Here is a 19,626-nt window from a genome sequence, read left to right on the forward strand (position 1 = left end):
ATAATGTGTGAATACATGCCGCGGCGCACAGGAAAGCTAGTGTAAAGCATGAGTGACTTGAGTGAAGCTTGTGTGAGTAAAGTTTGTCTGGCAGTGAGGCTGGCTGGCAGACCCTGTCACAGGTTCCCCTTCCTCTCTGGTGTCTTTGAGGTTGTAGTCTGAGTGTCTCACTCTGTTTCTCCTCCTATGGTGGTTTACACAGATTGGTGATGTAATGGGAAGCATATGAAGGCCACACACAAACACACACACACAGACAGACGCACACACAAACACCGATGCTCATGCACGTTATACAGACACCGCACTTATGCCACCGCACAGCCATAATTACACACATATACTGTACGCACACCCATTTACACAAACCCTGGATTCCCCCTTTTCCAACAGGCATGCGCCAATGTGTGTTCTCTCTCTCGCGCGCGCGCGCGCACACACACACACAAAAACATACGTCTAAACAAAGATACGTAACCACTGTTACTAGATGTTGCTGCACAACTAGCGTCCGTGCAAACGCTGCAGTGTGTAACGCTGGAAACGTTGTAACATAACGCCCACTTTACATTACGCTTTTCGCGACAGCGGGATTCCCGATGTCTTCAAATTTTCGCCCGACAACTTCAAAGTGCGTATAAAGAGAGCGCGTAGGGCTCGCGACAGCGGGAGGTCAGGGTTTTTAAGCGATTAGCATATAGCGTGCGCTAATTAGCATATACCGCAGGACTTTTGTTCCCCAAAAAAAAATGGCAGGGGGTGAAGGATGGCGATGGACGCTGTACGCGGAGCCCCTCTCCGAAAACCAAGTGCCTGATCAGTATCTGGTCGGAGGACGAGATCCAGAAGAAGCTGGAGTCATCCAGGAACAAGATGGCCGACGTAAAAATGCAACAGCGGATGCGGGAGAGGCCACCTACGATCGTACAGTCGAGCAAGTAAAGAGGAAAGTGGTAAGCGTCGCAGGAGTCCTGCCAGATTTTCAGGCGGTGTGTCTAAAGACGTCGAAAAGCGTAAGGTAAAGTGTGCCTTAGTTTTTATGCCGTGTCCTTCATCTGAAACCTCTGTCAAGCAATACTATCAGATCCGAATGAGGGTGCGTTGGTTTGCTTTTGCCGTGCAGAGGTGGTTTGGGGCGAGAGGCATTTATCCTGTCAAACTGCTGAACGACCAGGTCATGTTGAGCTGTAGAATTCATTCGTGAACATCTTTGTTGTTTTAGTGAAAACCTGTATGAATCACTTCCTGTGCGCGGCATGCGGATGTCACCGGGGCGACGCGAGCTCGGAGCACCACTTTACTGAGACACACATTGAGCCGGGATGAAGCTGAGCTGATCAAGGCTTAATTAACGTGTTCGACAACGGTCCGATGATATCAAACATTTGTTTTCACTTTAAAAGTTTATGCACGAGGCAGCTTTAAAGTGCACCTACCCGGTGTCACAGTGTGTGAGTTATCAGCTCCTCAGAACCACCCAGGAGACCCCCATCATGAGAGGCAGCCCAGAGAGGGAATGAGGGAGAGTGACTAACTTCACTCTTTCTTTTCTTCTCTCCCCAGCTGTGTCTTCAAACGACCCTTTGATGTGGGAAATTAAAAAAGAGCGAGTGTGTCAATATCTCCCTATGTCCAACCGCAATCATTTATTTCTTCTCCTTCTTCTCGTCGTCTCCCAGCTTTTCTTCTCTACTGTTGACCCAAGAAAACAGAGCATGACCCTTTTTTTTTTTTTTTTTTCTTAACCACAACAACTCTGCCACCCACTTGCTGCCACCAGGCCCTCATCGTTCGGAGGGTGTTTGTTTGTCTGTGTAGGCCCACCACCGGACTGGCAACTCTGTGTGTATATGTGTATGAGTGTGCGAGTGTGCGCACACAAGGCCCACCACTAATTATTTTCTAACCACACCATGAGTGTACGTCTGTGAATGAGGGTCTCCTAATCTCACACCCAAACTCAAAAAGGCTTTTCTTCCATTTCTCGGGTGTGCGCGCATGTACAAGTGTGTGTGTGTGTGTGTGTGTGGGTTTGTGTGTGACCCTTACGATAATGTCTGTGTGTACAATATGATGCACTAACTGTCCTCGTGTGATGACTGGAAAGTCATTTTTGCCCTTTGCAACAGGAGTCCATGCTTCAGTGCACCTGACTGAGTGCTTCCAGTGCTCTACGTGTGTGTGCGGGTGTGTGTGTGCGTGTGTGTACATTCATCGTTGTTGCCTCTTTGGAACACTTTCTGTCATAAACAATGACCTTGTCAGGACCAGTAGTTCTCATGGAAACCAAAAAAAACCTGGTCCTAATGAGGCAGAACCTTATTTTTCTGAGGCTCTGGTTATTGAAGTTATGATTAAGATTTGAACTGCGGTCAGGTTAGGATTAAGGTTAGGCATTAACTCGTTATGGTTAAGGGTTAGAGGGATAAGGCTTTAGATTATAGGGTGCCCATTATGAATGGAAGTCAACACGGTGTCTATCGTCTGTTGTAATATCAGCATGTGTGTGTGTCTTTGTCGTATAAATGAATGTGTGTGTGGGTTTTTGTTTGTCTTTATAATAATATGTATTTGTATTTGATCCAAGTCGTTCTTATGTTGAAAATGACATGCAACCTTAATACATAAGTTGGAGGTAATAATACGAAATCAAGCATAATCTTCATGCAGTAACTTTTTTATAAAGTAACTGACTGTGTGTGTGTGTGTGTGTGTGTGTGTGTGTGTGTGTGTGTGTGTGTGTGTGTGTGTGTGTCCTATGTCCATGTATTTCAACTGTGTTGACCCCATCACCTCCCTCACACCCCGATACTCCCTAAATGTGAGTCTATATTAATATGTTTTGGTGTGTACAGTGTTGTGTTATATATGTGTGTGTGTGTGTGTGTGTGTGTGTGTGTGTGTGTGTGTGTGTGTCGGCACACTGTTTCTATGCAACACTCTCTGAGGCCCCTTCTGGGCCCTGGACAACACCTCTCTCCTGCTCCTATCCGTCTCTCACTCCTCACTCTTTCCTTCACCCTGTAGAGGGAGAGAAGGAGTGAAAAAAAAGGAGAGAGAGAGAGAGGGAGGTGGGTGGGAGGGAGTGTGTGTGTGTGTGTGTGTGTGTGGGGGGGGGGGGGGGGTTGCAGTGGAAATAACATGCTGCTGTCTCAGGAGGGGCTCTGAAAAAAAAAAAAATATATATATATATATGAGAGACAGAAAAGGTGTTTGCTACGTATTAATTTTAATATAGTCCATACATGGAAGAGACAGTCCTGACTTAAATTAAATAACAGGAGCACACACACACACACACACACACACACACACAAAACAGGACAGGTAAAGCAAGAGCACTAAAACACACACATGGTTACAGGAGATCTGCTGATACACATGAAAACAATGGGCTTTTTTTAAAAAAAAAAACGTCTGCAGTGACACAGAGAGATAGAGGGAAGAGGGGAAGAGAGATTTGGAGATGAAGAGATAAAAAAAAGAGGTAGATTGGCGCAGGTAGCGGGATGCGACGGAGGAAGTGCTGGAGATATGGACAGGACAGGACGGGAGAGAAAGTGATAGAAGGAAGGAAAGAAAAAAAAAAAAACAACGGAACGAGACAGGCAGTAAGGGAGGGGAGGAGGAAAGAGAGAGAGAGAGGGAGAGAGAGGGAGGGAGAGAGAGAGAGAGCGTGTCTGTGTTTTTATGAATGAAGTCATGAGTCACTGCCGATGTGTCATAGGCCCGACGTCTTTATAAAGGAAGTTTTTAAACAAGCCTAAACACTTCACTGCGCGCAAAAATTGGACTTACAACACTCGCATCCCTCTCTCTCTCTCTGCACTCCTGTTGCCTCTCTCTACCTCCCTCTCTCTCTCTCTGACTCTGTCTGTTCAAACTCAATGTGTCTCTGCCTCATTCAGCCCTCCAAAAATACTCACAGATCTCAAACTTTGCTCCTTTGACTGAAAAAAGTTTGTTTCTTTTACCTGTCTCTTCCTGACTCCCCAGTCATCACTGTGCTCTCTCTCTCTCTCTCACTCTCTCTCTCTCTCTCATTCATTCTGTCCTGACAACTTTCCTCCTTCGCTCTGACTGAAGAGTGTGAAGACGACACCGGGGCACGTGACAGTTTCCGGAGTTCAATTTATTTATTAATTTTCTATTTATTTATTTATCCTCGCTCCTCTCGGGACCCGAACCAATATGAAATGTAAGTGACTTGCTGTGTGTGTGTGTTGTGTTGTGATGTTTTTATTTGGTCTGTGTGTGTGTGATTGATGCGCTAATTATCTCTTGTCTTTTTCAGATTAATTGTATAATTGATTATTAATATCACATATTTTGTTGTTGTTTAGGTGACTAAGAAAGAAAGCTATTTAATTGTCTCTAAACAGACACTAAATCACTGATTTATGTATAGAATAAATACATAGACAATGGTGTCTCTATTGATTATGCTCTTAATGCTTTATCTCCTCTATATCTGCTCTTAAAGTAACACTAGGTCAGGCAGCTGAGATGCTCCTGCATGTTATTTTGGCTGCGATTCTTGTGGTTCACCTGTAATTACCAAGCATTCATCATTTCAACACCACTGTGGTTCCCTTTTAATACTTCACCTTGCATTTGAACTTGAAAGGAAGAGAATGAATGAGCTTACTGTTTGAGATGACTTGGCATGGTCTGTTAAATCATACCACCGACTCAGGTACCTATCCAGTTGCAGGTGTGACAATCAGCAGCATTCATTGCATCGCTGATGGTAGAAGGAGTGATGGTGAGATTCAGTGTCAAAGCCTCGGCTTTTTAATGATTTAATTATTTGCATTCAGCCTGTAAAAACATGACCGTGACACTGAAGCTCCTCACGACTCCTCTGCCAAGTCTGGAGCTATTGTTTGTATTATGGTGCAATAAGTTCCCCTGGAACTGACAGCCGTGGCCTGAGGTCATTATCATTATGGCGAGATGACAGCGCCTCTCCACTAATTGCTTCCGTTTTTTCTTCTACTCCTACAGTGCTGCTCGACTCCTCCTCGTCGCTCCTCTTCTCGCTGCTATTGGCCCAGCTGCCAGTGTTCACCTCGGCCTCTCCGGTGCCACAGCGGCGGACCAATGAGATGGATAAACTGTCCAATCAGACCAAACATCTGATGAAGCTCACCCAAGAACTGCTGGTAAGTGACAACGACGCCGTCGCGACGATGACCAATCTCAGCCACCGATTGGAGCAGAGGATAATTGAGCCTTGGCTGTCGTGTGCTAATTGAATTGTTAGTGTGAGGGTGGAAGAGGATGCTGGTCATTGCACACACAGCCTGTGATAGATCCTTCCCTAATTGGATTTGGTGCTAATGTTAATGTGCAGTTTAGGTAAACCCACGCTTGTAACTTTGCATCATGCAGTGCGGTGGAAACGCTGCAAATGGCACGGTGACTTCAGTGTGACTTAAGCGGCTTTCATTAATGAGAGACTGACTGAATCCATCTGCATGCTTAGATCAGGGTTAGCTACAAGCCCTGGGGGAGATTTGACTGAGTGATCTCACTTTTAATCCTCACTGGACTCCAAAGAGAGGGCAGGGCTGACTCAGCACCTTCCTGCTCTGCTCTGATCACCTGACATGACAGACTGGCGACCAGTCAACACGCGATGCAGTTTAACTCAAAATCCAGTCACAGCGATGGTCAATTATGGGGTTGAAGTGACAGGATCAGTTTAATATGAGCAAAGAATACACATTTCGAAAATGACATGTTAACACCATACATCCAACCCGAGGCTGCACTGCCAAGAATATCATCTGCAACACGACAGCAGAGTGTACGACATGCCTGTTTACACAGAAACATGTTTATGCTCTGCGGCCAGACTGTGGAAGTGTCCTTTTTTTTCTCTCTCTCTATAAAATATGAATCACTTGCACGTTCTCCGCCGACAATTCTGGACCAAAATATTATTTTGTTGACAGGCAAGTGGGTAGGAAAATTAGATGTGAGAACTCAGCCAAGATTTGGCTCCAGCTGGTGATTGTAGCCCAACACTGTGTTTAAACAGGTGATAGAAAAAAAAAAAAAAAAAAAGGAGCCGGATCTTATCTCTGGATCTCTGGTTGCACATGACTGATCTAGATTCTATTTTTGCATTATGCAAAAACTTTAACGCTCTTTTGTGCAAAGGATATAATTAAAAATAGCCCTGTACTCTCTCTAGTTTTAGCCAGCAGATACTGATCAGAAAGTGTGTGTGTGTGTGTGTGTGTGTGTTTATGTACAGTATGTGTGTTAAAACAATGTCACAGGACATTGCCTGGTAGCAGTGCAACCTGGCGTGCACCTATGATGAAACAGTGTTATCAAACAGTGTAAGGGACAATATTAGACATAGTTTAGTTCCATGGAAGGTTTATTTTTGATTTTTTTACCCCCCCCCCCCCCTTATTGTGTGGAATTCCACTAAAGCGAGGACAAATTTAGGAAAAATAAATAAAACGGCAATCCATGGAAAGTCCCTGCAAAAGAGCAATGAAACCGAAAAGAAGACAAGTGCGTGTGTGTACACACATAGGTCTATATAAGCTCTCTGGCACGCCTGTGTATCTGTGTGAGTAAGTATTTGTGTGTTTGCATGCATACTGTATGGGCGCAAAATGTGTCTGCATACATTTGTGTGTATGCATTTTTGTGGCCGAGTGTGTGTGCACACAGGGTTCTGTAAATAGCCATGGTTGTGTAGGTGCAGTGTTTAGTGTTTTGCCTTTGGTCGCCACAGCAAAGTGACTTGATAAAAATCAGAAAAAAAAAAAAAAAGATTTATCGCATTCCAGTATTTGCATTCAGGAAGAAAAAAGGCTGGATGCTAGGTTCTGTCAGGTGAGGTCATAATCTGCGATGGAGAGACAGAGAAAGAGAGAGCGAGAGAAAAAGGAGGATAAGAGAGAGAATTAAAGGCTGAGAAAGATGGAGCAAAAAAACCACAAGAGATGAAGAGATCAGAGGACCAGCTAGATGACAAGCCAGTGGTGTGTGTGTGTGTGTGTGTGTGCACACATGCACATGTGCACATGACGTTGCATGTGCTTGTGCACCTGGTATGACACAGAGGGAGAGACAGAGGTGAGCGGGGTTGAGAGAGGGAAGCAAGAGGATGGAAGAGGACAAAAGAAAACAGAGACAAAACATTTGACCACAAACATAAGTGAGCTATTACGAAAAGGTTGATGGAGAGACATGAGAGACAAAGCAGCACATTCATCGCTTAAAAAAACACATCAGCACAAACATCTGGCGGCAAAGACGAGAGCAAGTAAAAACAGCATAACAGGTCAAGGAAGCATTAAGCAAACACAACCTGTTTACACAAATTATTTCTCAGCACTCAGCATAACAACATTGTCCTGGTGTTGTTGTGTTACTATGCCGATTGGAAATGACGCACGTCTATCAGTCATCTCTGTTTATCTCCACTCATTAGTGGAGTGGGCAACATCTTTAATAATAAATAGTACGACCAATGAGCCCAGCTGCCTCTGCGTAACAGCAGAATTCCATAGACCTGGTGGACACAGGTTGTTTATCCCCCCCTACTGGCCAAGGTGGGAGCTACGTCCACTCTTTGGCCATAGTTTACAGCACAACTCAAGCTGGGCAGCAGCACTGCGTCATTCAATCTTTTTATAGCGGTGACCCTGGAGTTTCCCTACTGTTCTGTGTTGTCTGTCCCACTTGGAGCTTTCTTAGTCACTGCATATGTTGTTATCCTCACTCTCTGTAGAAAACATCCTGTGGGTTTAGGTCATTTGCTCTTATTGTTGACATTTGGGGAGACTGAATGTGGGTGAACTCGCACTGACCCGATCGACCACACTCCACTCAGTGAGAGCTACTGTCTCTAAGCACAGAAAACAGTCATCCAGCGGAGGTGCTGGACTAATACTTTCCTCGTGTTGCCGCGACTTGTCTCAGGATGAGTAAAATTGCACCGTTTGCAAATAACTAACGAGCCGCTCTTGTGTTTCGTTTTCTCTTTCAGAGGGAGCACGCGTTTGACTCAGAAGTGGAGCCCCACAGGTTCAGGTCTCTGCCAGAAATGAGCAACAGATCGGCCAATGACCTCAACAATCTCGAGGTAAATCCTTTGATAGTGTCTGTGTGCGTAGCACGTGGTGTGTATGTGTGACCGCGTGCGAGCGTGAAGGAAGAGTTTGCCGGTCTGTTTCTCTCCCAGCCGTTACATCTTGCCACACCCATGCTAAGTCTCTAAAGTATGTCTGTGTGTCTGTGTTGTTTCCAGCTGAAGCCCACACTGTCTCAGCTGCACGCTGACCTGAAGCTGTATGAACACCACTTTGAGTGGCTGAACAAAGTCTCAAAGAAGCACCATCATCCTGCAGTGCCCAAGCTGGTGGACATGATCAGGGAGATGAAATCCCTCATAAACCTGCTGCACCGTCAGGTAAAGATACCGGTTGCCTTTCTCTGTCCTCTCTTTGCCTTTAGTGTTTGATCTAAGCAGTAGTGACGTCACCCATACAAATCTGAACTCCCTTTTTGAAGCCGACAGATATTCCCAGACATCACCTGCAACCAGAGGTGGAAAGTGACGAAATACATTCACTCAAGTTACTGTATTGAATACTTTTTTTTGTGTATTATGTATTTTTTAGGTACAATTTCAAATCAGGGTTTTGTATTTTACTTGAGTACGTATTGACTCAAGTATTGTACTTAGTTACCTATAAATCCTATCTGTTACTGAGTAAAAATTTAAAAAAATGAAGACCTACAGGGGGGAAAATATATATACTCCAAAATAGTTTTAGATTTCTGACCCCTTGTCATATTTCTACTAGTAGCTGAAAGTACATTTCAAATGAACTACTTTTACTTCTACTTTATTAATATTTCATCAAAGTATTGGTACTTTTACTTGAGTACAATATTTTAGTACTTTTTCCACCTCTGCCTGCAACCAAGCAACTACTGAACGTCTGTCACACTGCTGTCTAATCATATGTGCCGTGTTTTATCTATTTCCCTCTAAATTGGAACACAATTTATAACATGTACATAATGTATTATTAAAGACTCATTTTCCCATACACATAGTTCTTTTTGCAACCAGAATGTCACCTGCTGGTGGTAATTCAACATATTTTTACTTCTCAATTGGCCTCATTTGGAAAACCAGGGGACTAGATCCACTTATGGCTGATGCTGATCTCTACAGCAGCTTGCTACGCCCTGTAAATAACTGTTGTATTTGTCTTTCTGTCCATAGATGCTGAGAGTGGATGCCCCAAAGCTGTCCCCGGCGACCCCTTCCCTCCCCCCTCACCTCCCCTACCAGTTTGATGTCCTGCAGTCCAGCCACGAGCTCCTTCAACACTTCAAGCTCTTCTGTGACTGGGCCTACAGAGCATTCATCAGCCTCAAGCCCAAAGTCACTACAGTACAATGATGACCCGCAGACTATTTTGGCTGCAGAGCCATGAGGATACATGGACTCCCGCCTCAGCCAAAGGACCCCGTCAGAGTGCAATGTAGTTGATAGCATCCCATAAGAGGCCATAACATCGACCAGTGACCATGTGTGTTGAAGAATGTGTCTTTCACTCAGAGCCAATGAGGATGTGAGATACTGCAGCCAGATACGACCATCGAGATTCCCTATTAAAGCAAACAGCCAGTTTAACTATGATGATGATGTAATAATCACCCAAACCTTTCTCCTGCTTGTTCATGACCATGTTATTTATGTATTTATTTATTTATTGACTGCTAGTAATTTATTTAACTTTATTTATTTGACATTCGTCACACTCACCTTTATCTCTGTTTCAACGTGAATTTTACTTGCCCATGTCTTTGTAATCTTTCTTTTATGTCGTGTGTGTCTCATTGAAAAAAAACAAAGACAAAAAAAAAAACAAAAAAAAAAACAGTAGCACTTCCTGAAACTATAGCTCTGATAATTACTGTTGTTCAAACTAACTTAATTTACTTTTGCATTTGTGTACTTCTTCAGCCAATAATTCTTCCAGTAGATGTAGCATATGTTGTGATTAGCCAAGGTTTTCGCTCACTTACAGTGCCCTTAAAATAAAGATTTTAGAAGATGCCATTTTCATCCTCTAAATAAGTTAAACGTGTCACATATCAATAGACGGCCTATGAAATTGTTTTAATTTGTAAATGTCCGGATGGTAGTCAAAGAGAATATTTTCTTTTGTACCACAGGTAGAGTTTCTATTTTTGATGATGCCTGTTTTCATATTTAACATTGTGGTAAAGTTGTATGAATGTGCCCTGTTGCTGAGCACTGATGGACCTGATTAGATTCTTTGCACAAACTTGTTAGGATTAGCCTCTTGGATGAGTGAGATGGCTGATTTTGATCCTGTGCTTTGGGGTAGAAAAGTTTGTTTGTTTGTATTTTTTGTTGTTGTTGTTTTAGTTAGACACCCAAAGCCTTAAAATACTATGTATTGTGTCACTATGTTCTGTACAGGTGTACATACATTTACAAGAATGTAAATTGTTGTATACAGTGCTTTGTGTATTATGTGATTTTATTACCATCATTCTTGTTCATTCCTATTCTAGTATTTGTTACAGTATTGACTATTTATTTAAATAACTTGGTGGAACTATTTATTTTGTGCTGCAGCGGAGCAAGACTCCCATCTTTTTGTACTTTTATACTGTTTTTATTCCTATTTACTATTATTATATTACCATCATGTTTAAATTATTGTTGTAACATCAAGTTGCCTCTTCCACACACTGATTGGCCTCAATGTGAAATATGTGCCTTGGTGAAATAAATGTTAAAGAATGTGCACAATGAATCAGAGCAGTTATTGTCAATTAACTTTGCTATATTTTATCTAGGCTTTTACTTCAGATATAAAAGTGTGACTATTGAATGTAAAAAAGTCCATTGTCAAATGATTTCTCAGTACAGCTCTGTTTATGGATTGTGACGCCCGGCAACATTCTTGTGCTGCACACAGGAAGTGGTTTGGATTTAGGCAACAGCAACATCGTGCAGTGAAATGATTACAAACAGGTTGGAGTACGACTGACAACACTAACAAGCCTCCACGGAAAAGTCTCAGAAGTGAATTCCTGGTCGTTGAGCAGTTTGACAGAGTAATGATGATGCTGCCTCAGTCAAGTCTGAGTCTGAGCCTGACACGAGAGAATAATTGGCCAGATTTTGGTACAAATCTGGCCCTTCCGACAATCATGGGTGATTCCGATTTTGGAATTTTATTAAATTATCTTGTAGTGTGAGGGATTAAGAAAACGTCATCGGACGTATCAGAGTCTTCCTGGTTTCAAATCGTAAGCATTAAACATGTTTGATAAGTACAACTGAACAGCGACTGGTGCGTGAGCAGAATACCCGCAATAACCAATGAGAGCCAGTTGACTGGGCTGCTCCCAGTGCAATAAGGATGAATGTGAAGACTGCCTCTCGAGCCCAGTGGATGATAGAGAAAGAAGACAGACTTGTGGATTAATGGCAAGCTGATCGATCGGACACAGTCCACCGAAATCACGCCATGTTTCTGTGTAATCCCAAATCCCCTCCCTGAAATTGTTTGATTAAACGGCGAGGGTGTGGTCCTGCGTCTTGACTGGATCGTCTAGTCTGTGGTTTCTCAGGATTAGAACTTTGAAAATCGGTGACAAAGTCTGTTGTGTCTGTGGTCTCCCATGTTTTTAGAATCAAGTCAAATTTGAAGATCCTCTAGTGTGGGACAGGCTTAAGTTGAAGACATCTCTAGTTCTAGTCAGTTCAGTACACTTAAGCCCCTTTTCCACTAGCGCTACTCGCCTCACCTCAACACGGCACGGTTATTTAGCTTTTCCATGAGTTATTTTTACTTTTTTAGTACCTTTTTAGAGAGCTGAGCCGATACTATGCTTCACGTCGTCAGACTGCCGGTCACAGGAAGAGGCATCAGCGAGACGTCCGACACAAGAATCAAGCTGAACAATGCCGAACTGTGGATAAAAAGATAAAAAAGACTTAACAATCCTTAAAAATGTGGGATAATCTCCGATATTTAGCAAGGAAGTGTCTAAAATCTCATCATTTAACAGAGGAGTATTTGAGTTCCGTGACCGTCTTAGATGGAGTCTGTGCTCTTTCTTTTTAATTGTTTCAATCAGCTGATTCTAATGATTCAGTTACACTAAAAAACAACTGCTTTACAAGTCACTCGTCACTAGTTTTTGTGTTTCATGCAGCCGTGCTGTGGTGACTCCGCCCACGTCGAGGAGGTACTATTGTGTCAATGGAAACACAACCAAACCGTGTTGAGCTGTTACAGATAGAAAAGTGGTGCACACAGGTGTACATTATAATCAATAATTACACCGACTGTCTCTCTCTCTCTCTCTGCAGACATGGGTTGCACAGTTAATGGAAACATACAAATACAGACATGAGTCAAAGTAGTGGACATGACCTGTGTAGCATGCAGGATATGCTCATTGTTTTTGTTGCCAGTCAAGTCAGCAGAGGTGGAAAAAGTACTCAAATATTGTACTCAAGTAAAAGTACCAATGCTTTGATGAAATATTACTAAAGCAGAAGTAAAAAGTAGTTCATTTTTTACTCAGTAACGGATAGGATTTATAAAGTAACTAAGTACAATACTTGAATCAATACGTACTCAAGTAAAATACACAATCCTGATTTTAAATTGCACTTAAAAAATACAAAATACACAAAAAAAGTATTCAATTCACTAACTTGAGTAAATGTATTTCGTTACTTTCCACCTCTGCAAGTCAGTCAAGTAGTGGAACTATTTTTTTTCTGGCTGAGCCATATAACTGGTTACACAAAAACATAACTTAACCTGTTGCAGCCTTAACGATTAAATAGCCTTTGGAAAACTGTTGTATAAAAGCAATATCACGCTCGAATTCTTGCTTTTGTACAGCTGTGGGCACTCATTCTCATGACCGTGCTTGAACAATGCTAGCAATGTTTATTATAACAGTAATAATAAGACATTTGGTCATAATGATCCAATTATTAAAGGTATCATATACAACATTCAATTACATATATAAATCCGCTTGTTAGGGCCCCGAGCCACGAATGGGAGTGGCCGAAATGGCTCCTGGAATGAATTTTAATTACAGTTGTCCACACTATTATTTATGTAATATAAAATAAATGTTGCAAAAAATGTTGCAAAAAATAGTTTTTGATATTAATACATTAGTTTTGCATCATAAATAGTATTATTAAGTATACGTGTGATAAAAATGATAAGATAAATGAACAGTGGGACAGTTTTGGTAAATATATATCTAGAGAGAACAGCCAAACCATGTATAGATACTCTCAATTGTTTTGTATTGATGTTTTACATTAAGGCCATGCATAATATGGCCTGAATAATGGATCGCCCCTCACGTCCAAATATATGTTATTTATTGAACTGCCTATCTACCTGCCTGTTCTATTTTTTTTTTCATTTTGTCTGTTTTACGCTGTCATATTTATGGCTGTTTGTTTGTTTCCTGTTCATAATTATGTAAAATAATAAAAATTCTAAATTACAAAAAAGTATACGTGTGATATCATAATGCTATATTGTGAACAGTTGTTTTTTTTCCCCACTTTTTGTTCTCTAGGCCCCCAGGTCATTTGAGTTTGCCTTAAAACAGGGGTACTGCTTTAAGGCAAACTCATCGATACTACATTACCCAGAAGTCTGTGCGCCGAGTCATACTGTAAAATATGCGATCATAGATAACTGAGAGTAACGGTTTATAAATTATTTTTTGAAGATCCTGTAGTGTTTTGATATCAGTGATATCAACTGCTTTCTCTCACATGTGTGAGTTATATAATCTTTAAAAAAAAATGCGATTTAAAAACGTCAATCTCCCTGTCGAAGCTCCTGGCCAATGGTAGAGCCGCTTCTATTGTAGCGAGCGGCCAATCGGCGTCTCTGTTCTTAGTAGGCGGCGTCGGGCGGAGAACTGCTGTTAGTTTGAGCCGTGTTGTTTATTGTTAAGGTTGTGTGGATTAGCACTGCGGTACCCGGTTCATTTCATCACAATAGCAACAGTATATGTGAATAATGAGTTAAAGATGTGAGGTGAGTACTAACGGACGCCTGTATTTGCATACACATCCTCGTCGGACTGTTTATGAAGCTATTCCGCATTGACGGGGCTACATTAGCTTTAAATGCAGGCCAGTTACCGTTTTTGGTCTATTGTGGGAAAAATGATGTCTGTGGTTGTTGCTTTTTTCAATTACACAACTTAGTGAAAACATGATGATATACGTATGAAGCACCGTCGTGTGAAGCTTTGCTCTCTCTTTTTCTCAGTGTGTGTGTGTGTGTGTGTGTGTTGGTAGTAAACACTGCACTGCGGGGACGCTCAGAAAAGGTCTGACGGCCGGAGGAGAGACAGCATCTGGGGGTGTGTGGGGGGGGGGGGGGGGGGCTTCTTGACAGGGGGTGGGTGGAATGAGAGGAATTAAAGGGGACATTATGAGTTTCCCATTATCAGTTACCTACGAATAACACAAGGGATGTGAAAATATCACAATACAACATTGTGATATCGTGATAGTATGTATCCACAGTATGATATTTGTTTTCACTGTAATATACCCCTAAGAAGTATATAGTACACCCATCCACGATGACCCCGTTCAAACCTGCTTTTTCCATTTTGCGATCATTGAAGATGCATCTTGCCACATTCACGAGCATACATTTACACAACCTATCTGTGAGCGATGGCACTAAGGCCCAGGGGTCTGCAACCTGCGGCTCTAGAGCCACATGTGGCTCTTCAGCCACTCTGCAGTGGCTCCTTGTAGCTTTAGAGAACAAGGCGACAAATAAAAGTGTTTTAAAATGTTGTGCAGCACAACCAACGTCGACGTAAAATGCAATATTAAGTACACATTTGGATGTGTCCTGTCCATCTTTGGATCCACATGCCTTTTTCTCAAGTATGAACAAACACACAATCCAAATGTTTGCTTAATTTATTTCATTTAATTTCAATAATTTGTCACAAACAATGAACCAGGTCTACATCAATATGTGTTTTATTTTTGCTCCACTTTATAAGAGGTTGAGTATAAACTGAACATTCTTAAAGTTCATAAATGAAAAGAACTATTGCTCTTTTATGCATTATATCTGCATAAAAAACCTTTATTCGTGTTATCTCCATTTTGTGGGTTGTTTTGCGGCTCCAAATGGATTTTAATTGGGTGGAGAGGCGACAAAAATGGCTCTTTTCATCCTTAAGGTTGCAGAACCCTGCACTAAGCCATCGATTACACAATATTAGCACTGGTTGCTATACTGTTTCATGTTACAGCAGAGAAAGTAGTGCTTTGATTCACGCCAATCCTCTTGACTTCTCTCTCACACTCTCTTGTAGTCTGTCACTCGAGCATACAGACCTACAGACATTAGACACATTTGTACGGGCCGACTCATTAAAACCATAATTTTGTTGTTGCGAAAAAGACATGACGTCGGTGTGTATTTGAATACAGCGTGTGAGGGAAGCCAGATCGGATCTTGTGGTCACAGGAAACGCATAGCAAATGCATTTTAATGCCAAATGTGAACATTGTAATTTAGCACTATCGACATGCGATCACATCACTGAGGATAGATGTTAATATCGAGTCTGAAAGTGGACTCTGATTGCTTGAAACTCTGTGTGTAACTAGTATTATTGTTTTGACTATCATTCTCCAGCCTGTTTACTGTCCTTGTCCACATCATAAATTAGCTGTACGTCTTAGGTTATATATTCACCAATACATCTTGAGATTTCTTGAGCTCTTGCGCACGTTGTAAACGCTTCCTTTTTAGTCTTTTGGTTTGGCTGGATTTTTTTTCCTTGCATCTTTTCAAATGTTAACGATTTGCCAAGTGGCGTCTCATATTACTCATGTTCCCCGATGTGTAGGTGATCACAGTCTGGCAGTGTCTCTGCATTGCTTTTTTGTTTGTCCATCCAGTTTTCTCCTTTCCCATTTCACAGAGGGGAAAAGGGAAACCAAAATACTTAAGCATCCACAAATTCAGGAGAATTCTCTGGTGTTTCACTAGTTTAGATCTTTAGAGGCAAACTACTGTTCTGCCCCATTCTTCCTGTATCAAGACACTTTTGTTCTCAGAATATTGTGGAATTGCTAATACATTATATCTCTATATGATTATTTATTTATTTATTTATTTCCATTTTCCTCTATGCCAGACTTCTGCTGAGCTGTCTACTTGTGATGACAGCTGCTGTTTCCAGTGGGTGATGGGAAAGGAATTTGTGAAACACTCTGAAGAAATGAAGGAAAAACCATGACGTTGCGTCATAACTGATCTGCACCAGTTTCTTAGGAGTACCTTCATTTGCCATCAGCTTGCCCTGCTAATGGCTAACTCGGTGGCCTTAGTGGTCCAAGCTGAACTGTTGCCACCTCAGTCCACTGCCTCGCTCTCTCCTTTCCCATCCCTGCTCAGTTCAGGAGAAGATGGCGAGGATGATAGGGAGAGAGGGGACCTTGTGGAAGGAGAAAAGGCAGTAGTAGACGGGGGAGAGGAGGTGGTTCTGGACATGGTGACATCATCGGCGTCGGGCCAAGCCCAGCAGCCCAAGCAGTCGGACCATCCATTCCAGTGTCTGGACTGTGGCAAGAGCTTCAGATGGTCGTCTAGGCTGACTCACCACCTGCGGAGCCACAATAATGAGAGGCCCTACCGTTGCAACCTCTGCCCCAAGGCCTTCAAAGGTTCCTCTGCTCTACTCTACCACCAACGGTATACTGTGACCAACTATTAGAGTATTACTGTAATGAAAACGTGCATGAATTAGAGCATTTTAATACACATTAACGTGCACCTACACTTTGTCTCACCATTAAGCAGCTCTCATTTAGCCAAATGCTTAATGTACAGAAAGAAAGCTTTGCACAAATCTTTTTCGACGGTCAACATTGAAAGAGCAAATGATATCTAAGTACCAGTGTGACCATTAATTAAATATTAAGGCCAGTGATCATTAACTGTAAGTGCTGCACCGGATTTTACACTTTACAGTCTGTTAGTGTAATGGATCACAACAATCGGGGAAAAAAAGACTTCTAAGTGATGTGAATGGGAGAGGAGTTGAATGTTGGCACAGCAGAAGCCGGGGAACAGTAGGTTGTCAAAACAAATATCTGAGGCAAAGACTGGATCCACTTCAGCTTTACTAAATAGTTGTTCAGTCAGTCCAAAGTTGTGTTACCACTAAAGTAAAGGAAGCATATTACCATCTTAAGTCCGTAATAACTTTGATAAATGCATCTAGACTTGTATAAAAGTATCACAAAGTGCCATTCAGTTCTTAAATGTATTATTATCTGTCACACCTTTTTATGATTGTGCATCATTAATTGTCACGTCTTTCTAAATAGTTACCTTTCTTTTGCAGGTCTCACTCAGGGGAGAAACCTTACAAATGTCAGGACTGTGGCAAAGCCTTCAAACGCTCCTCTCTGCTCCAGGTGAAATCTCTGACAAATTTCAGATAAAACTAAATACAAGCTTAAATTTTGCATTTTACAGGGAGCTCACGTGTCTGTTTATTGCCAGGTTCATCAGAGTGTCCACACTGGAGTGCGTACCTTCTTGTGCCCCTATTGCCCCCTGACCTTTAAATGGAGTTCTCACTACCAGTATCACCTGCGCCAGCACACTGGGGAATGCCCGTATCCCTGCGACACTTGCCCCAAGGCCTTCAAGAACTCAAGCAGTCTACGGCGTCACAAGAATGTCCACCTCGGTCTCAAGCCTTACACCTGCACAGTGTGTAGCAAATCCTTCACTCAGTCCACAAACCTAAGGCAGCACATGAGGATTCATACAGGCGAGAGGCCATACATCTGCGGCGAGTGTGGACGCAGCTTCACACACTCGTCAAACCTGGCCCTACACAAGAACTCTCACTCTAACCACAACTCAGGAGGGAAGGAGGGAAAGAGGGGAGAGGTCGCAAGGAAGGCAAATGTGGAGGTGGTGTTAGGGGCAGAGCAAATTACATCATCCATGTTGACGGACATGGTAGGGTTTGTGAGCCAAGAAGCAACTGACGGAGTGGGGGTGGGGATGGAAGAAGTGTTCCTGTCAACCACCCCGTCCGGACACAATCCCAGCCTACTGCCGCAGCTGACCCTCACCCCATCTGGCGGGGACGTGTGTGCACCCAGGGCCATTGGGACGGAAGTTCATCTGAGCACCGACACCGGGGCCAGTGTTCTGCTTTACAGCTGTGGCAGCTGCAACCACACCTTTGGCACACAAACAGACCTGGAGGAGCACCAGTCCATCCACATGGCTCCCGAGGAGCACAGGGTCAGTGGGGAGGTGGGGCCTGGGACAGGGATGGAGGTCGGGGATGGGCTTGTGGGAGCTGGACACCTGCTGGCTGACTTTGAGGAGGTGGTGGAGACGACCACGGTGGTTGAAAATGGACATACGACAGAAGTGCTCCTTGGACTGACAGAGATGGCAGATAACAGCAATGCAGTAAGTGATGCAGTCTATTGTAACAATTACACATTTGTTTAAATGGTTAAAAATATGGAGTGAATCAAAAGTGAAGTTTTAGGTAGTTGGATTTCATACCTCTGTATCACATCCTAAGTCCTTTGAAAGGACCTTTGAAAATGATGACACAGTTCTGCACGTTCACTTCACAATTTGAATATCGGCTGTGAATAAAAAGCTCTGTTTAGCTCATTGTCGTGATCTTAGCTCTTGCTTTTCACCATTGTTGTTTCTCACTAATACGATTTACGCTGGCATGGTCTGTGTATCTGAATGGTCATGTAATAGACGTTTTTTTACATGTGTTAGGATGAAATATTTCTGATAATGAGCTGAAATCCTCATCTGGACACAGAAATCTGAAAACGCTATTTTCAAATGAACACATCGGTATAGCTGTATCCTCATGTTAGCATTCAAACAATGACTATACAAGGTAATTGATTTCAAACTGAAAATATGCATTTATGTATATATGACATCCTTTGGTTTGTCCTCAGAATGTGGGCACCACCCAGGCCCAGTTTGACCTGCTGCAGAGTTTCACCGAGGTGACTCAGAGCTCTGAAACCGTTCAGCCAGAGGCTCGAACCACATGGGCAGGGCTGTCGTGTGGCTACTGCAGTAAGACCTTCAAGACCAGTGGAGGCCTCAACAGACATGTGTCACTGGTGAAAATTACTGTTGTAATTTCTCTACCACCATTGCTGTAAATGTTGTCCTTCCTGCAATAACCGTACTATCCTCTGTGCGCCCCTTTTTTTGTTGTCGATCCAGGTGCACTCTCTTTCATCACAGTCCCGCTCTCAGTTCAGCTGCTCCACCTGCGACCGCTCCTTTCCCCTTCTCTCCTCACTCCTCACCCACCAGCACTCCCATACTCCTGAGCAGCGTCTTCTGGCTGAGGCAGAAGCTGAGATAGTGTGTCCTCCATCCCTCTCCCTGTCTCTCCCTTTGCCCTCCTCTCCCAGCCAGGCTGATAAGCACCAGGAGGGCCCGACGGAGATCCACGTCAACATCATCACTGTTGGTG

At 42.8% G+C, this 19,626-nt stretch overlaps 1 protein-coding gene across 1 annotated transcript; it reads left to right on the forward strand.

Moving 5' to 3' along the window:
* Positions 1-4,831: 4,831 nt before the first annotated feature.
* il11a (interleukin 11a) lies at positions 4,832-9,448 on the forward strand (the record flags this gene model as incomplete). Its single annotated transcript, XM_083894821.1, has 5 exons — positions 4,832-4,871; positions 4,957-5,165; positions 8,021-8,116; positions 8,282-8,443; positions 9,269-9,448. The coding sequence occupies 5 exons, from the start codon at positions 4,832-4,834 to the stop codon at positions 9,446-9,448; spliced, it is 687 nt and encodes a 228-aa protein (XP_083750947.1).
* Positions 9,449-19,626: the final 10,178 nt, after the last annotated feature.

The sequence above is a fragment of the Microchirus variegatus genome (assembly GCF_963457635.1).
Source record: "Microchirus variegatus genome assembly, chromosome: 1".
NCBI lineage: Eukaryota > Metazoa > Chordata > Actinopteri > Pleuronectiformes > Soleidae > Microchirus > Microchirus variegatus.